Below are 16,454 nucleotides of genomic sequence, written 5' to 3'. Positions count from 1 at the left end.
ACACGGGCTATTAAAACATACTAAACTCTCAAACTGAGGTGCAAATCACATTTTGAGTGCGGCATGCGGATGGTGGACGCATGGCATGGAGAGGGTCATGCACCCATGCCATGCCCGCCCCCTCCGAAAATATCAAGGCCATGTCAGCAGCGCCAGGAGGCGATCTCCCCACCCCAGCCCACAACCCCAGCCCACCGAACAGGTATCTCCCTCCCCCGCACCCGCGGCCGCTCGCCGACGCGTGGGCCCGTGCATAGCCCGCGTCCACCTGTCGGTGACTGCAGCCATCCGCGTGGGGCCTCCACCTGTAGCGCGCGGGTGAAATAACGCGGCCGCACCACCACCACGCCCTGCATCGCGGAAAAAATCTTTTTCTCGCCTCTCCTCGCTCCTCGCCATTTCTCTCTCTTCCCCTCCGCTTCGCCCACCGCCCGCTCCGAAATCTGCGCGCCGACGCCGCCGGCTGCCCGTGGAGAGCCTCGAATTAGAGCGCGTTCCGTCGAGGTAGCGCTCCTGATTTTTTCCCCTGTGCGGATCTCGTTTTTTCTGTGCGGGTTTCGCCCGTTGATGATTTACGGCTGTCTGTTCGCGGCTACTGGCGCCAACTGCTCGGCTGGATTCGTAGGTATTTTTAGGAGCAGGTTCTGGTGATAGATTTACTGGAGACGCGGAGGATTGAACGACGAAGAGTTTAAACTTTGGCGGCGGGGTTGAGCTGATTTAATTGACTGTTTTGGCTAGCCTCGACGGATCGATGGGTCGGGGATGCACTTGACTAAAAATCTCTGTGGGTTTTTAGTTTCGGCTACTACCGTCTTAGCTCCTTGATTGCAAATAGTGTGGATTTGGGCTGGGCCTCGCCATTTACGGCGGTGTCACAGAATTATGTCCCCAAAAAACTGTGGAGGATACGTACGCGTACCTACGGTTGTGGAGAAGTTATATAGGGGTGGGCATAATCACTTGGAATTGTGTGTAGTAAAGGCTGTTAGTCCTTTAATTTAACATGTCTGCTTTGGTTATATTGTTTGTCTGATTGTATTTTTTTCTAACGAGGAACTGTAGCAGACATTTACTGACCTTAACTTGTACTACAAACACACAAGTTGAGCATACAAGATTATTGATCCAAAATAGAAAGATCTTACCTTGAACTTCCATTTCAGCCATCCCATCCCTACGAATTGTTCATTACTACAGGAAATTAGGTGATAAGTTGAGTCCTCGAAATTGCTGAACCTGTATGAACTTTCTAAAAGGGTAAATAGCTGATTCCCAAACCGCCTTCCCCTTTTCCGACGGTTTTGAAAAAACCCGTCACCTTGATTATTTCAACATGCTCTTTTACCAAATTGATTCTTCATTTATGTGATCCAGGAATGTAGTTTACTAGTTTTAAGTGTCCATTTTGGATTCTGGCGCTGAAATATCAGACAAGTACTGCCTTAAAAAATTAATGCCTATATTTGTTGTTAAGTGAAAATTACTGCCTTAAAAAGATAAGTGAAAGGTTCTCGTCCCCTATTTTGGTAATACTTTTATTTGATCATGCATTTATTGTTTACTTTTTCTGAAAGGTCTATTAGCAGATTGCACACTTTTTTTAGCTACTTTTCATTTCTTTTGTTAGTTACTGTATTTGCTGTTTAGTTTCTTCGTTCTTAAATACTAATCCTCACTTCTCAGTATTACTCAATTGCCCCTATTCTTCTTATGACATATTTTTTTAATGCAGAGGTTTTCAAGCAACTATGTTTGAGTTTGGTTGATATGATACTCATTCACGTTGGGGATGCAGACCCCCCCTCTGTGGGGGTTGATTGAAGAAGTTAACTGTACACTTAGGAGAACTTGTGTCCTACTGAAAGTTTCTTGGTTTCGAGGCAAGTATGTCAGATTCAAATGTGAATGTCTTACTAAGAGTAGGGCTTTGGTGGCATAGATGGATGAACTGATTGTCAACTTCAACAAGTTGTTGATTACAGGTGCTCTTATTGGTTATTGGATCGCTGTGTGTAATTTGTTTCTTTCCCTTTGAGAGCCTTTCTAGTTTCTTGGGCAGGCTCTTGAGCTACCAAGCATGTCAGATTCAAATGTGAAGTGGATTGATGGGCTCCAGTTCACATCATTGTACTGGCCTCCACCCCTCGATGCGGAGCAGAAGCAGGTGTCTTTCTTGCTTATTGAGTTTTGTTGTCTATGCTATAATTTTCATGATACTTGATGTAGTTCACAAACACTTTTGGCCATTCTTGTTTGAAGGCACAAATTTTGGCATATGTCGAGTACTTTGGCCAGTTTACAGCTGACACCGATCAATTCCCTGAAGACATAGCTCAGGTACCTCATCACCTACAACAGTTTTGCTTTGTTGTGGCAAAATGTATGCCAGATGTGTTTACCTTATTTACCCCTTTTTCTTTTTCTGTGCAGCTCATTCAAAGTTCCTATCCATCAAAAGAAAATCGCTTGGTAGATGAAGTATTGGGTAATACAAACTCCTTATGGACAATTGTCAGGAAACTCAAGAAAGAATCTAACATATCATTTTTAATTGCATTGTACAGCAACTTTTGTTCTTCATCATCCGGAGCATGGTCATGCAGTTGCACATCCAATTCTTTCACGCATCATAGATGGGACGCTGTGCTATGATAGACATGGTCCCCCATTCAGTTCCTTCATCTCTTTATTCAGCCATAATTCTGAGGTGAGGCCATTAGTATCGTGGTCAGTTTTAGTTGTTCTCTTTGTGTCGACTTTGAGATTCGCTATTCTATACTGTTGCTCATTAACAATTTTGACCACAGCAAGAGTACTCAGAGCAGTGGGCCTTGGCCTGTGGAGAAATTCTTAGGGTCTTAACTCACTACAATAGGCCAATATTCAAAGTTGAGCGCCAACATACTGAAGCTGAATGTAGCAGCACATCTGATCAGGCAACATCTAGTGATTCCACAGATAAGAGATCTAATAATTCTCCAGGAAATGAATCTGACTGGAAGCCATTGAGGCCACTAACCCCGTGGATCACTGACATATTGCTAGCCGCACCTTTGGGCATTCGAAGTGACTATTTTCGATGGTAAGTAATATTAGTTGTATTTGATCTTTTATGTTTTTTTAAAAACTCCAGCTTATGTTTTTTATGAACAATGAGTATATCATGGACAATGTATACAAGGAATTCAATAAACAGCTAGCCATGATAACACAAGAGTAAGGGAAGGGATTCATTATCCAGTCCATACTGCAATCATGTCTGCAATACTGATTTCAAGCATGCCGCTAGGAATAGTATGAGGATACATAGTTAAAAAATAACCGGTTACTGTGATGTACTGATGTGATGCGGATACACAATAATTGTTTGTTCTCTGCTGTGAGATGCTTTTCAGCTTGTTTGCTGCTCAATGTTAATTGTTTGCTCGAATACACTTTCTACTTTGTAAGAGGCTAAGCACTTTATTTTTTATTTCGCATATATCAGGTGTGGCGGTGTAATGGGAAAATATGCTGCTGGTGGAGAGTTGAAGCCTCCAACTACTGGTCGGTAAAATCAACCACCATCTTTGTGCATAATAGTAAAAATAAAAATCCCATTTTCCTATATGTAGCTACGAATTTGGATTCTCAATTTCTGCAGCGGAACTGTTCTATTTTAAAACCCCACAGGGATAAACTATTATGAGATCTTCATCTAATGCATGGGTACATTGCAGGCAGTTTTTTTTTCTTTTTTGTTGGCGGTGTGTGTGGGACCAGGGTGGGGGGCTTCCTTATGTATGCATTCTTTACCTACTCTTGAGCCTGGAGTTTGGAGGACTGTTTTCTCATATATTTTTTCATCCCTTAATATAGTTTGTTCTAAATCATTAGTATGTTAGTTTTGTCCTAAGTTAAACTATGTTAGTTTTGACCAAATTATAGGAGAAAATATTGATATTTAGGACACCAAATTAGTATAATTAGGCCAGTTATGAAATGATTTTCACCATCCAGTTATTTGATGCTTTATATTTTAACCATTTTTCTATAAACTTCGTCCAAGTTAGTTTGACTTAGGACAAACCCAGAAGTAGCTATTATTTTGGGATGTAGGTAGTACTTGATAATGTTTGTTGTGTATGGAAAAAAGTTCTAACATATCCCTGTGTGATTAGCTTGCAGCCGAGGATCTGGGAAGCACCCACAGCTTATGCCTTCCACCCCCAGATGGGCTGTTGCCAATGGAGCTGGAGTTATATTAAGTGTCTGTGATGAGGAGGTAGCTCGTTATGAGACAGCAAATTTAACAGCAGCAGCTGTTCCTGCGCTTCTGCTACCTCCACCAACAACACCCTTGGACGAGCATTTGGTGGCTGGCCTGCCCCCTCTTGAACCATATGCTCGGTTGTTCCATAGGTAAGCTCCAGTTCACTGCTATGCTTAATCCACTTCAAGATATTTTTTTAGTGGGATCTTTTCCTTTCAGATACTATGCAATTGCTACACCAAGTGCTACACAGAGGTTGCTTTTTGGTCTTCTGGAAGCACCACCATCATGGGCTCCAGATGCACTTGATGCAGCAGTACAACTAGTTGAGCTACTTAGAGCAGCCGAAGATTATGCTTCTGGCATGCGGGTATGCCATACTTCACAGATTATCCTTGCAAAATTGTCAAGTTGCCTATGATACAAAATTGTCTAACCACATCTTTGGTTCAACTTTTTGTTAACTGTGGCACTTTATTTTTTGTAGCTTCCAAAAAATTGGATGCATCTGCATTTCTTGCGTGCGATTGGAACTGCAATGTCAATGAGAGCTGGCATTGCTGCTGATACAGCTGCTGCTTTGCTTTTCCGAATACTTTCCCAACCAACGCTGCTTTTTCCACCACTGAGACATGCCGAAGGAGTTGAAGTACATCATGAACCACTAGGTGGCTATGTATCATCATATAAGAAGCAGGTATATTTTTCTCAAAAACATTTTAAAAGCTTTCTAAAGATGCTGTGGATACGATGATAATGTAGACACTAAAACTGTTGTCTAGTGAAAGAACATCTTCCTCTAGTCAACATTTTTAGCCAGTTTCTATCACTGTAAAACTAAGTTAAGGGCAGAAGACACCTTAGTATGACTATTTAGAGTATTTGATCAGCTGAAACATTGGCGTGATTTGATATAATGTCTACACTTAATCTGTATGTATATGGAACGAAGAATTTTCACATTTATATGTGCCAATGTAGTATGCTACAGCTACATTGCTACCTCAGTTCCTTAAAAAGGTTTTTTTTATCTAGGGTGTTCTTTGGACCATATATTCTTTGGTATAACTCTTTACAATATTCAGCAAGTTTGCTGTTATAACAACCCAAAGTAGGAAATTAGCTTCCTTCTAATTTATTGTTGACTTCTTTTTGCATTGATCATTTTTCTGTCTGAACCTTAACTACCGGAAGTTGGAAGTTCCTGCATCTGAGGCCACTATCGATGCCACTGCACAAGGCATTGCTTCTTTGTTGTGTGCTCATGGCCCTGATGTTGAGTGGAGAATATGTACCATCTGGGAAGCTGCCTATGGTTTGCTACCGCTAAGTTCATCAGCAGTTGATTTGCCTGAAATTGTTGTAGCTGCCCCGCTTCAGCCACCTACACTGTCATGGAGCCTGTACTTACCATTATTAAAAGTATTTGAGTATCTACCTCGTGGCAGTCCATCTGAAGCATGCCTTATGAGGATATTTGTGGCAACGGTTGAAGCTATACTTAGGAGAACTTTTCCTTCTGAAACATCAGAGCAATCCAGAAAGCCAAGAAGTCAATCTAAGAACCTTGCTGTTGCTGAACTTCACACAATGATACATTCACTCTTTGTTGAATCCTGTGCCTCAATGGACCTTGCCTCCCGGTTGCTATTTGTGGTGTTAACTGTTTGTGTCAGTCATCAAGCTTTGCCAGGGGGTAGCAAAAGACCAACTGGTAGTGATAACCATTCCCACGAGGAAGCCACTGAGCATTCAAGATTAACAAATGGAAGAAGCAGATGTAAGAAGAGACAAGGCCCTGTTGCTACGTTTGATTCATATGTTCTAGCTGCAGTTTGTGCCTTATCTTGTGAGCTCCAGCTGTTCCCTTTCATTACTAAGAATGGATCACATTCAAATTTAAAGGATTCCATGAAGATTATCATATCTGGAAAAAACAATGGGATGAATAATGAGCTACACAACAGCATCAGCTCAGCAATTCTTCATACTCGCAGAATTCTTGGCATCTTGGAAGCCGTTTTCTCCCTGAAGCCATCATCAGTTGGTACCTCATGGAGCTATAGCTCAAATGAAATAGTTGCAGCAGCTATGGTTGCTGCTCATGTTTCTGAGTTATTTCGTCGGTCCAGGCCATGCCTTAATGCACTCTCTGCACTAATGAGATGCAAGTGGGATGCTGAGATTTCGACCAGGGCATCATCTCTCTACCATTTGATTGACTTGCATGGTAAAACAGTTTCCTCCATTGTGAACAAAGCTGAGCCTCTTGAAGCTCACCTGACCCTTACACCAGTAAAGAGGGATAATCAACATCACCGTGAGGAAAGCAATACCAGCTCATTGGATAGTGTCAAGTTGGAAAACAAGAATGGTTCAACATCACACAAGAAAAACGGTTTCTCAAGACCACTCTTGAAATGTGCAGAAGAGGTCCTACTGAATGGCGATGTTGCAAGTACATCTGGGAAATCCATTGCAAGCTTACAGGTGGAAGCATCTGATTTGGCAAACTTCCTTACCATGGATCGGAATGGGGGTTACCGAGGTTCACAAACTCTTCTAAGATCTGTATTATCAGAGAAACAAGAGCTGTGCTTCTCTGTTGTCTCATTGCTCTGGCAGAAGCTCATAGCTTCTCCTGAAATGCAGATGTCTGCAGAAAGTACATCAGCTCACCAAGGATGGAGGAAGGTATGTTTATGTGTTCTTATAAGCCCGAGTGGCGGTATGAAGTCATCAATATTGTTGTTAGCATTCTTATGGCTAAATGACCATCCTTGTTTCTCATGTGTAGGTTGTTGATGCACTTTGTGATGTCGTTTCAGCCTCACCAACCAAGGCATCAGCTGCTATCGTTCTCCAGGTCAAGATATTGCTATATTGCACGTTTGGTCAAAACTAAATTTGGTTTAAAGTTTGTTCGATTTATTTCAAAACAAATTCAATTTTCTTTTTCTGATTAATCTATTTCAAAACGAACATTCTCTGTTTTTTTTTGGTTTCTGACATCTATTTCAAAACACATTTTAACTACAATGCCTAGGTGGAATATGGACCTGTTTCCTAGTCATATTTCTTGACGCTTATTTTTTTTTTCGCAGGCCGAGAAGGACTTGCAGCCTTGGATTGCTAGAGATGACGAACAAGGTCAGAAGATGTGGAGAGTCAACCAGCGTATAGTGAAGCTTATAGCTGAGCTTATGAGGAACCATGACAGCCCTGAAGCGTTGGTGATACTCGCTAGTGCCTCCGACCTTCTACTTCGTGCTACCGATGGAATGCTCGTCGATGGTGAAGCTTGTACTTTGCCACAGCTTGAGGTGACATTTCTTCCATTCGTCAGATTTCGTAACAGGAGAATTCTTCCAACAAAATTCTCTGTTCTGTTCCATTGTGCTCTGCTGTCATTAAACACGATCAAGTTACCATTTCCATGCACTCTTTATCTGCTGACTGTCGTTTGTCTGGTGGATACATGCAGCTTCTGGAAGTGACCGCTCGGGCTGTCCATCTTATCATCGAATGGGGAGATTCAGGTTTATCAGTTGCAGATGGTCTTTCAAATCTGCTGAAGGCATGCCCCGTCTTCATCTGCCTTCGTTCTCACTCATTCAAACGCCACCCATGCATCCTTCGTAACTCAGCAGGTTAACTGAATATTGTGATCTGCAGTGCCGTCTATCAACCACCATCCGCTGCCTTTCTCACCCAAGTGCACACGTGCGCGCACTCAGCATGTCTGTCCTCCGCGACATCCTGAGCAACGGATCCGTGAACCCCAACAAGACAATCCAAGGGGAACAGCAGCGGAACGGCATCCAGAGCCCGTCCTACCGGTGCCTGGCCGCAGGCATCATCAACTGGCAAGCGGACGTCGAGAGGTGCATAGAGTGGGAAGCCCACAGCCGCCGCGCCACTGGGCTGACGCTCGCCTTCCTCAGTGCCGCAGCGAAGGAGCTCGGCTGCCCTCTCCCGTCATGACAAGGCCATTCCTGGATCTGACATCGGCTTCCAATTGACGGTCAGTGCTGGCACAGCTGCTGCAGGGTCCGCGAGTAGGACGGCTCTAATCTCTCCATCACGTGTTATTATCTGGTGTTTCCATAATGCGATTTGATTTCAATTTGGCGTTAGATGTTGTACACGTGTATTTAACTGCTTGAGTTGTACGTAATTTGTATACTTGTAACTTTGTTTAATAATATGGCTATTACTCAAGAAGCGGAACATATCTTATCCTTTTTATATGCTGCTGCTAGATCCGTTCAACGTGAGTGCCATGCAAATGTCCACGAAATGTTTAGTATTTGTTAGGGGGAAAAGGTCTCGGTGGAAGGTAAAATAATTTCTAACTGTTATTCAGGATAAATGATTTAACGTGGTTTGAATTATTACAACCTTCGTCCCTTAACCTTCATCAGACTATTTTGTCAGATGGCATCGCTTTGTCTAATCAGCGGAGAACCAAGATCGCTTTGCACTTGCTACGAAAGGAAAAGACGGCAGTAACCAACCATTATACTGCTTCCAAGTTCCAACCCAACATAATTGTCTCCCAAGAGGGTCTCTATGTGCCATGTACATCCTGTCAGTAAGGGTAGACAATGTCAACAATCCAATATTGCTGGAGGCCTGCACAGAGAGACATAGCTGGCGCCAAACACACCTTGTTAGAATCGCAGGATCTCTAGGAGTAGATCAGTTAGGTAATCTGTGTTCCGGGTTCCCAATTTCTAGAACAAAACAACATTAGATTGTTACTGTCCGTGGGAAACGCGTGCGTGTTAGAGGATGTAGATCCGTCCAACATCAGGTTTGTTGATGAAGTTCGGTGCAGCGAGGTTGCGGCGGTGTCTTCCTGTCACTGGCTACGCACCCTCTCTCAGATCGGTGTTAGGGTTTGTCGGTAGGGAGTACTGCTCTAGCGAACTGCGTCATCTGAGCCGCCGGCGCCCACCCTTTTATTTATAGCGCAGTGTGACAGGGGCCCACCAACCATATAGGGTTGGACGCCCCCGATCAGGGCGCGATCAAAGGCCCAAGATGTCCGTTGGGCCCATCTTGGTGGAGATCAATCCAACATTCTCCGCCTTGATCTTATCGTTCACTTTAAACTTTAACTTCAACACTTTTCACTTTACTCGTTCCATCACAGATAAGTGCATAGAGCATGTTTCATCGTCACGATCAATCGCCGATAGATTTGACAGCTACAATACACATCTCTGATATGAAAACAGTTACTTTAAATTTAGGCCCTATTTATAGTCCAGGAATCATAGGCTTTCCCTTAAACCCATCCCGGCTACATGTTCTTTGAACACTTTGGGTGGTAAGCCTTTTGTAAGCGGATCCACGAGCATCTTTTCAGTTCTTATATGCTCAAGACTTATTATTTGATCCCAGACTTTATCCTTCACAACGTAGTACTTTATGTCAATGTGTTTGGCAGCACCACTTGACCTATTGTTGTGAGCATACTGTACTACTGAAGCATTATCGCAGTATAACTTTAGTGGTTTATCTATGCTGTCGACCACCTTTAAACCGGGTATGAACTTCTTTAACCAGTTCACCTGCCCCGAAGCCTCAAAACACACTACAAACTCGACATACTCTGTGGACAATGTAGTGACAGTTTGTTTTGAGCTTTTACATGAAATAGCTCCACCTGCGAGAGTGAACACATATCCCGATGTAGATTTTCTATCATCTCCCGCATAATCAGAATCTGTGTACCCCACTATTTGGAGTGAATATATTCTTCTATACATCATCACGAGGCCTTTCGTGCCTTGCAAATATAACAAGACTTTCTTTACCAATTTCCAGTGCTCAATCCCTAGATTACTTTGAAATCTGCCAAGCAACCCGATAACAAAAGCTAAGTCAGGGCGCGTACACACTTGAGCATACTGCAGGCTTCCGACAGCAGAAGCATATGGAACCACTTTCATTTGGTCGAGCTCGTACTGGTTCCTAGGGCATTGAAAATCCCCATATCTGTCGCCCTTTACTATTGGTGCAGGTGATGCACTACATTTGTGCATATTGAATCTCTTTAAAATCTTTTCTATGTATAACTTTTGGGACAATCCCAATACCCCTTTTGTTCTATCTCGGTGAACCTCTATGCCCAAAACAAAAGACGCTTCACCAAGATCTTTCATGTCAAATTTTAAGGATAGAAACTTCTTTGTCTCCAGCAGTAGGCTGACATCACTACTAGCAAGTAAGATATCATCCACATATAGGATTAGGAAGATGTACTTTCCATTCTTAAACTTTGCATATATATAGTTTTCATCAACATTCTCTTTAAACCCAAAATCCTTTATTGTTCTATCAAACTTCAAGTACCACTGTCTTGAAGCTTGTTTTAAACCATAAATGGATTTCTTTAGGCGACATCCCATGCCTTCTTTTTCTTTCACAACAAAACCTTTCGGTTGTGCCATGTAAACAATTTCTTCCAAATCCCCATTGAGGAATGCCGTCTTTACATCCATCTGATATAACTCTAAATCATAGTGTGCCACTAGTGCCATTATAATTCTGAAGGAGTCCTTACATGAGACTGGAGAAAACGTCTCATTGTAATCAATCCCTTCTCTTTGTGTAAAACCTTTTGCCACAAGCCGTGCTTTATGTCTTTCAATATTCCCTTTGGAGTCGAGTTTTGTTCTATAAACCCATTTACAGCCTACTGTTTTGGCTTCTTTAGGAAGTGTTTCTAAATCCCAAACTTTGTTTGCATTCATTGATTTCATTTCATCTTCCATGGCTTTAAGCCACTTTGATGAGTGCTCACTTCTCATGGCTTCTTCAAATGATGTGGGATCACCCTCCATTTGAAGTCCTTCGGTGTTATACACCTCATAATCATCAGGAATAGCTGATCTTTTAATTCTTTGAGACCTTCTTGGGGCCTCTACATTTGGCACATCTACTGTCTGGGCTGTTGTTGCTCCCCCTCACTTGTGGCATCATTTTATATAGGGTCCTGAAGGACAAGTTCCTCATGTCAATTCATTGTTGCCACAGGAGAACTAGCAACAGGTGTTGTCATTACAGTGTCTTGCACTGTTCGTGCAATAGGAACAAGTAATTCAAAAATTGGTTCCTGAAACATTGGAGTGGGCACATATACCCGCTTTTCCTCAAGATCAATTTTTCGACTTACCATGCCCCCCCTCATCATTTCATCCTCTAGGAACACAACATGTCTCGTTTCTACAAACTTTGTATATCTATCTGGACAGTAGAAACGAAACCCTTTTGATCTTTCTGGATAGCCAATGAAATGGCAACTTACTATTTTAGGATCTAGTTTCCCATTGTTTGGGTTAAATACTTTAGCCTCAGTAGGACTCCCCCCCACACGTAAGTGGTTTAGTGAGGGTACTTTTCCTGTCCACAACTCATACAATGTTTTGGGCACCGACTACTTGGTACTCTATTGAGAATATGAATGGCGGTTTTCAGTGCCTCCATCCATAGACTCAACGGAAAGGTAGAGTAACTCATCATACTACGCACCATATCCATCAGGGTACGGTTACGCCTTTCAGCTACTCCATTCTGCTGAGATTCGCCCGATGTTGAGTACTGGGATACTATACCATTTTCCTGTAAGAACCTTGCAAAAGGTCCAGGAACTTGGCGATATGGGGTATGCCGACCATAGTACTCCACCACAGTTAGACCGGACCACCTTAATCTTTGAACTATGCTGGTTTTCAACTTCAGCCTTAAATATCTTAAATTTATCCAACACTTCTATTCTTCCTTTGATTGGATAAATGTAGCCAAAACGAGAGTAATCATCTGTGAATGTTATGAACGAGTCAAAACCATCCACACTTTTCATAGGAAATGGACCACATATGTCTGTGTGGATTATTTATAGAATTCCTGTGCTTCGTTTGGCGTTCTTTTTAATTTTCTTTGCATACTTTCCTTTAATGCATTCTCTGCATTGTTCTAAGTCTGAGAACTCTAATGGAGGAAGAATATCATTCTTAACTAGTCTCTCTATTCTCCCCCTTGAAATATGGCCTAAACGACAATGCCATAATTTCGATGATTCATCATGAGTTCTCTTTCGTTTTCTGTTTTGATTCAGTGACGAGGATACATTTTCATTCATATCGCTTACAAAATTCACATTTTAACGAAGCGATAACAAATAAAGGTCTTATTTTTGAAAAGCAAGACCAACACTTTCTTTATTATGAAATATCTCACATTTGCCATCTCCAAAATGACAATCAAAACCATCATTGTCCAAACATGAGACACTAGTCAAATTCCTCTGTAAAGAGGGAACATAAAGAACATCTCTAAGTACAAGTATGAAGCCATTAGCAAGCTCTAGAGAAAGGTCGCCAACAGCTTCAACATCTGCTTGCACTCCATTTGCAACTTTAATGTGTCTTTCTTTTCTTTACATAGTCCTCGTCGAACGGAATCCCTGTAAAGAATTAGCAACATGGATAGTTGCCCCTGAGTCAATCCACCAAGTAGATTTTGAATATTGTACATACAAGGATTCATTAATGAACGTAATAATGTTCTCACCATTCTTTGCCATGATAGACTTCAAGAATTCAGGACAGTCTTTTTTGTAATGTCATGTCTTCTTACAGTGGAGACATTGATCTTTGTTTACCATAAACTTTTTCTGTTGAGGCTGATGGTGCTGAGGAGCCTTTCCCTTTGCTTTTGCGGGAGAGTTGGCATTGGCATTAAAATTTCTTTTCTTATTATCTTTAACATAGTGGAGAGTGCCACCATTGGCGGCTTTCATTCTCTCCTCTTCTTGCACACACATAGCCATACAACAATCAAGATCCCACTTCTTGGGTTGAATGTTGTATGACCACGAATGTGTCGAACTCTTTTGGCAATGAAGCAAAAATCAAATGGACAAGGAATTCATCCTTAACATGCTGATCCATTGGTTTAAGCTTTGAGTTCAGATGACTCATCTTTAGTATGTGCTCTCTTATGCCAGTGTCATTGCCTCCTCAAGAATACCTCTCTATCATCATCTGCTTTATCAGTTGAGTTGCATATTGAAAGTCGCCTAGAGGGGGTGAATAGGCGAAACCTGAAATTTATAAACTTAAGCACGCACTAAGGTCGGGGTTAGCGTTAGAATTAAATTCAAGTCGAAAAGAGAGGGGAAAACAAATCAAACAAGAATCAAGGCGAATGAACACGGTGATTTGTTTTACCGAGGTTCGGTTCCAAAGAACCTAGTCCCCGTTGAGGAGGTCACAAAGACCGGGTCTATTTCAACCCTTTCCCTCTCTCAAACGGTCACTTAGACCGAGTGAGCCTTCTTCCTTAATCTCATGGGTCACTAAGACCCTGCAAGGACCACCACACACTTGGTGTCCCTTGCCTCGCTTACAAAGCACTTGAGAATAAGAGTAAGAAAAGAAAAAGGCCAAGCCAAGCAACAAGAGCAACAAAAGAACACAAGAACACCCTCTCTCAAGTCTCTAATGAAATTGAGTTGATTTTGGAGACTAAGAGAGGATTCAATCTATTTGATGTGTCTTGGAGTGGAGTCTTTTGCTCTTGTATTGAATGAGATGTTTGGAATGCTTGGATGGATATGAATGGGGTGGTTGGGGGTATTTATAACCCCCAACCACTTCCATAGCCGTTGGGGAGGCTGCTGGTGATGGGCACACCGAACAGGCACTGTTCCTTGTCCGGTGCGCCGCCACGTCTCCCAACCGTTAGGGTTTGGAGCGGAGTCGACCGTTGGAGCTTTGTTCTCTTGCGGCACCGGACAGTCCGGTGCCCCTCTGACTTCCTGCTTTGACTTCTGCCGTGAACCGTGACACTGTTCATCTGTCAGAGTTGACCGTTGTGCACAGATAGCCGTTGCTCCGCTGGCTCACCAGACAGTCCGGTGAATTATAGCGGAGCGCGCCCTGAAATTCCCAAGAGTGGCTGGCTTGGACTTTTATGGCCTGGTGCACCGAACACTATCCGGTGACACACCGGACAATCCAGTGCGCCAATCTTCAGCACACTCAAGTTCTTTTGCTCCTTTAAAATTGAGTGACTAACTTGAATCTTTTATTGGTTTGTGTTGAACCTTATGCACCTGTAATACATGAATTCTAGGCAAACTAGTTAGTCCATGTGTTTGTGTTGACTATCAACCACCAAAATTAATTATAGGAAAATATTAACCCTATTTCCCATTCATATATCTCTACTACTTATTAAGGCGGTAAGGGATAGACTGCCATTCCCATTCCCGCACTGTCTTTCTCATTCTCCCCTCCCCGCAAAGCCCATTCCCATTCCCATTTCCGGGTCATTCCCATTACCCCTCCCCGCACTGTCTTTCTCATTCCCCCTCCCTGCAAATCCCATTCTCATTCCCACGTGCATCCCACGCCTAGCTAAAATTAAATTAAAAAACACAAATGTGGCTCCAATGGGATTTGAACCTGTGACCTCTCAAGCAAATGTGCTTGTAGCTACCACTACACCACATGTGTATTTATGTCAATATTTGTTACAGTAAAAATATATACTACATCTCTCCCAAAGCCCACATGCTACCTTTACACAATGTGTAGTAGTAGATAATTATCAACGAGATTCTTGAATTATATTTTTGGATGGAGGGAGTAGTATTTAAAAAAGAGCCTTGCATGCAATTTCTTTTGTTTGAATAATGTTTTCAACTTAAATTTTTTATATGTGTGACATTTATTCTCCGTAATATTTTTCTATGGCTCTGACTTGTGAGTCATTTTCATAAACCAACGCCAAAGATGAATTCATGTTTCTTACTTGGAAACCCCGAACAAACACCACTGGCAGGAGGCGCTCGCGTTGGCGTCGCTCATCGACGACGAAAAGAAGCTTGGCGACTGCCAGTTCGACCTCTGGAAGCAGTACTACGTGACCGCATGCGTCGCTGTGTTCGGCAAGCTCCGGCGCAGCCGCCGCTTGGACGTGGTCCAGAGCGACTGCACCGCGCTGTCCATCTTCAAATAGGGGGACCTCATGGTCGTTGCCAACGCCAGCGACTCTCGGGTTGTTCTGGGCATCGCATCCGACAACGGCGTCGTCACACCGTCCAGCTCATCATCCACCTGAAGCTCAACCTCCCACGTAAGTCACTACTGACCGACCATGAATTCTTGTGCGCTGGGACGATGGTCGTTGCTGACGTTGTGTGAGTGTCCTCGAACAAAATTTATGTAGAGGAGTAGCACATCCGGTGGTGCAACGGCTAGGTGTACTACCTCGCTGATGAGCCCGGGGTGCACTTCGTTTGACAGCCCAGCCAAGAGTCATCGTTACTCGCCATGTCGTGCGCGTTCGATGACTACTATATCAAGGACTATGGCGTCATCTTGGCACCAGAGATGATGCAGAGGAGGACCGACAACAATGACCACTCGCCATCGTCGGGGTAGCTTTTGTGCCGGCCTGCCTTTAATTCTCTTCGCAAACACATACACTTGCTTTTTTTGTTTAAGCAAGCGTGTATGGTGGTGCGTACCTGATGACTGACAATGTACGAGAGAACTTCTACCGGCAGGTGTGACACGTGCTCTTCAATGATGAGACCATGCAAATCGTGGCATATATCGAAGTCTGCATGATACTGATGGTTGCAATGGAGTAGTGAAACAGCTAAATTAAAATAACAAAATTTATGTATGGCTAGGATTACAAATGGATTATGAAATATCTTTTATAACAATATAAGACATATTTTGTATATAAGTTATTATGTTATTATATGTTCCCGTTGCAACGCACGGGTACTCACCTAGTGTCTTTGAAGAGCCATAGAACTGACCCTTTATTCTATCGAGGTATTCTGTGACAGTGTCACACTCTAGAATTGAGCCCGCAATAGAAGGCTCAACTGTATTCTTTAGCACTGCCATGCACTTTTTGTTGGCAATAACCCACTTTCTATGTTCAAGGTTATAAGCCATCTGTTTGGGAGCATGGTCCCTCTGTCAGTTCTGCCAAGCAGACTCAGCCTCATCTGTCTCTCTCATTGGTACCAGAGCCTTAATCTAGGTGTTAATCTAGTTGGAGAAAAGCTTTAATCGATGAAAATGAAAAGAGGTTGAATCCGTTTGGATTTAGAGATAAAACAACAGCAAAGAAAGCCAAATGGCGACTGGATTTACCCCTG

General features: G+C 42.8%; 1 protein-coding gene across 3 annotated transcripts; it reads left to right on the top strand.

Moving 5' to 3' along the window:
* Positions 1 to 280: 280 nt before the first annotated feature.
* On the top strand, positions 281 to 8,503 carry LOC100147733 (uncharacterized). Of its 3 annotated transcripts, none has more exons than XM_008657493.3 (16): positions 281 to 504; positions 1,736 to 1,883; positions 1,986 to 2,167; positions 2,263 to 2,340; positions 2,434 to 2,488; positions 2,568 to 2,710; positions 2,811 to 3,085; positions 3,491 to 3,549; positions 4,164 to 4,404; positions 4,475 to 4,625; positions 4,743 to 4,952; positions 5,450 to 6,949; positions 7,053 to 7,121; positions 7,360 to 7,578; positions 7,740 to 7,832; positions 7,931 to 8,503. In XM_008657493.3, exons 3-16 carry the CDS (start codon positions 2,081 to 2,083, stop codon positions 8,237 to 8,239), a joined length of 3,489 nt encoding a protein of 1,162 aa, XP_008655715.1. In that variant the 5' UTR covers positions 281 to 504; positions 1,736 to 1,883; positions 1,986 to 2,080; the 3' UTR covers positions 8,240 to 8,503. The 3 variants fall into 3 exon arrangements, with proteins under 3 accessions (XP_008655715.1, XP_008655716.1, NP_001288586.1); XM_008657494.2 differs by having other exon boundaries at positions 353 to 504; positions 2,063 to 2,167; NM_001301657.1 differs by having other exon boundaries at positions 370 to 504; positions 1,736 to 1,985; positions 2,063 to 2,167; positions 7,931 to 8,479.
* The last annotated feature ends 7,951 nt before the right edge of the window (positions 8,504 to 16,454 follow it).

The sequence above is a fragment of the Zea mays genome, chromosome 8 (assembly GCF_902167145.1).
Source record: "Zea mays cultivar B73 chromosome 8, Zm-B73-REFERENCE-NAM-5.0, whole genome shotgun sequence".
NCBI lineage: Eukaryota > Viridiplantae > Streptophyta > Magnoliopsida > Poales > Poaceae > Zea > Zea mays.
This window is presented reverse-complemented; position numbering and strand designations above follow the sequence as displayed.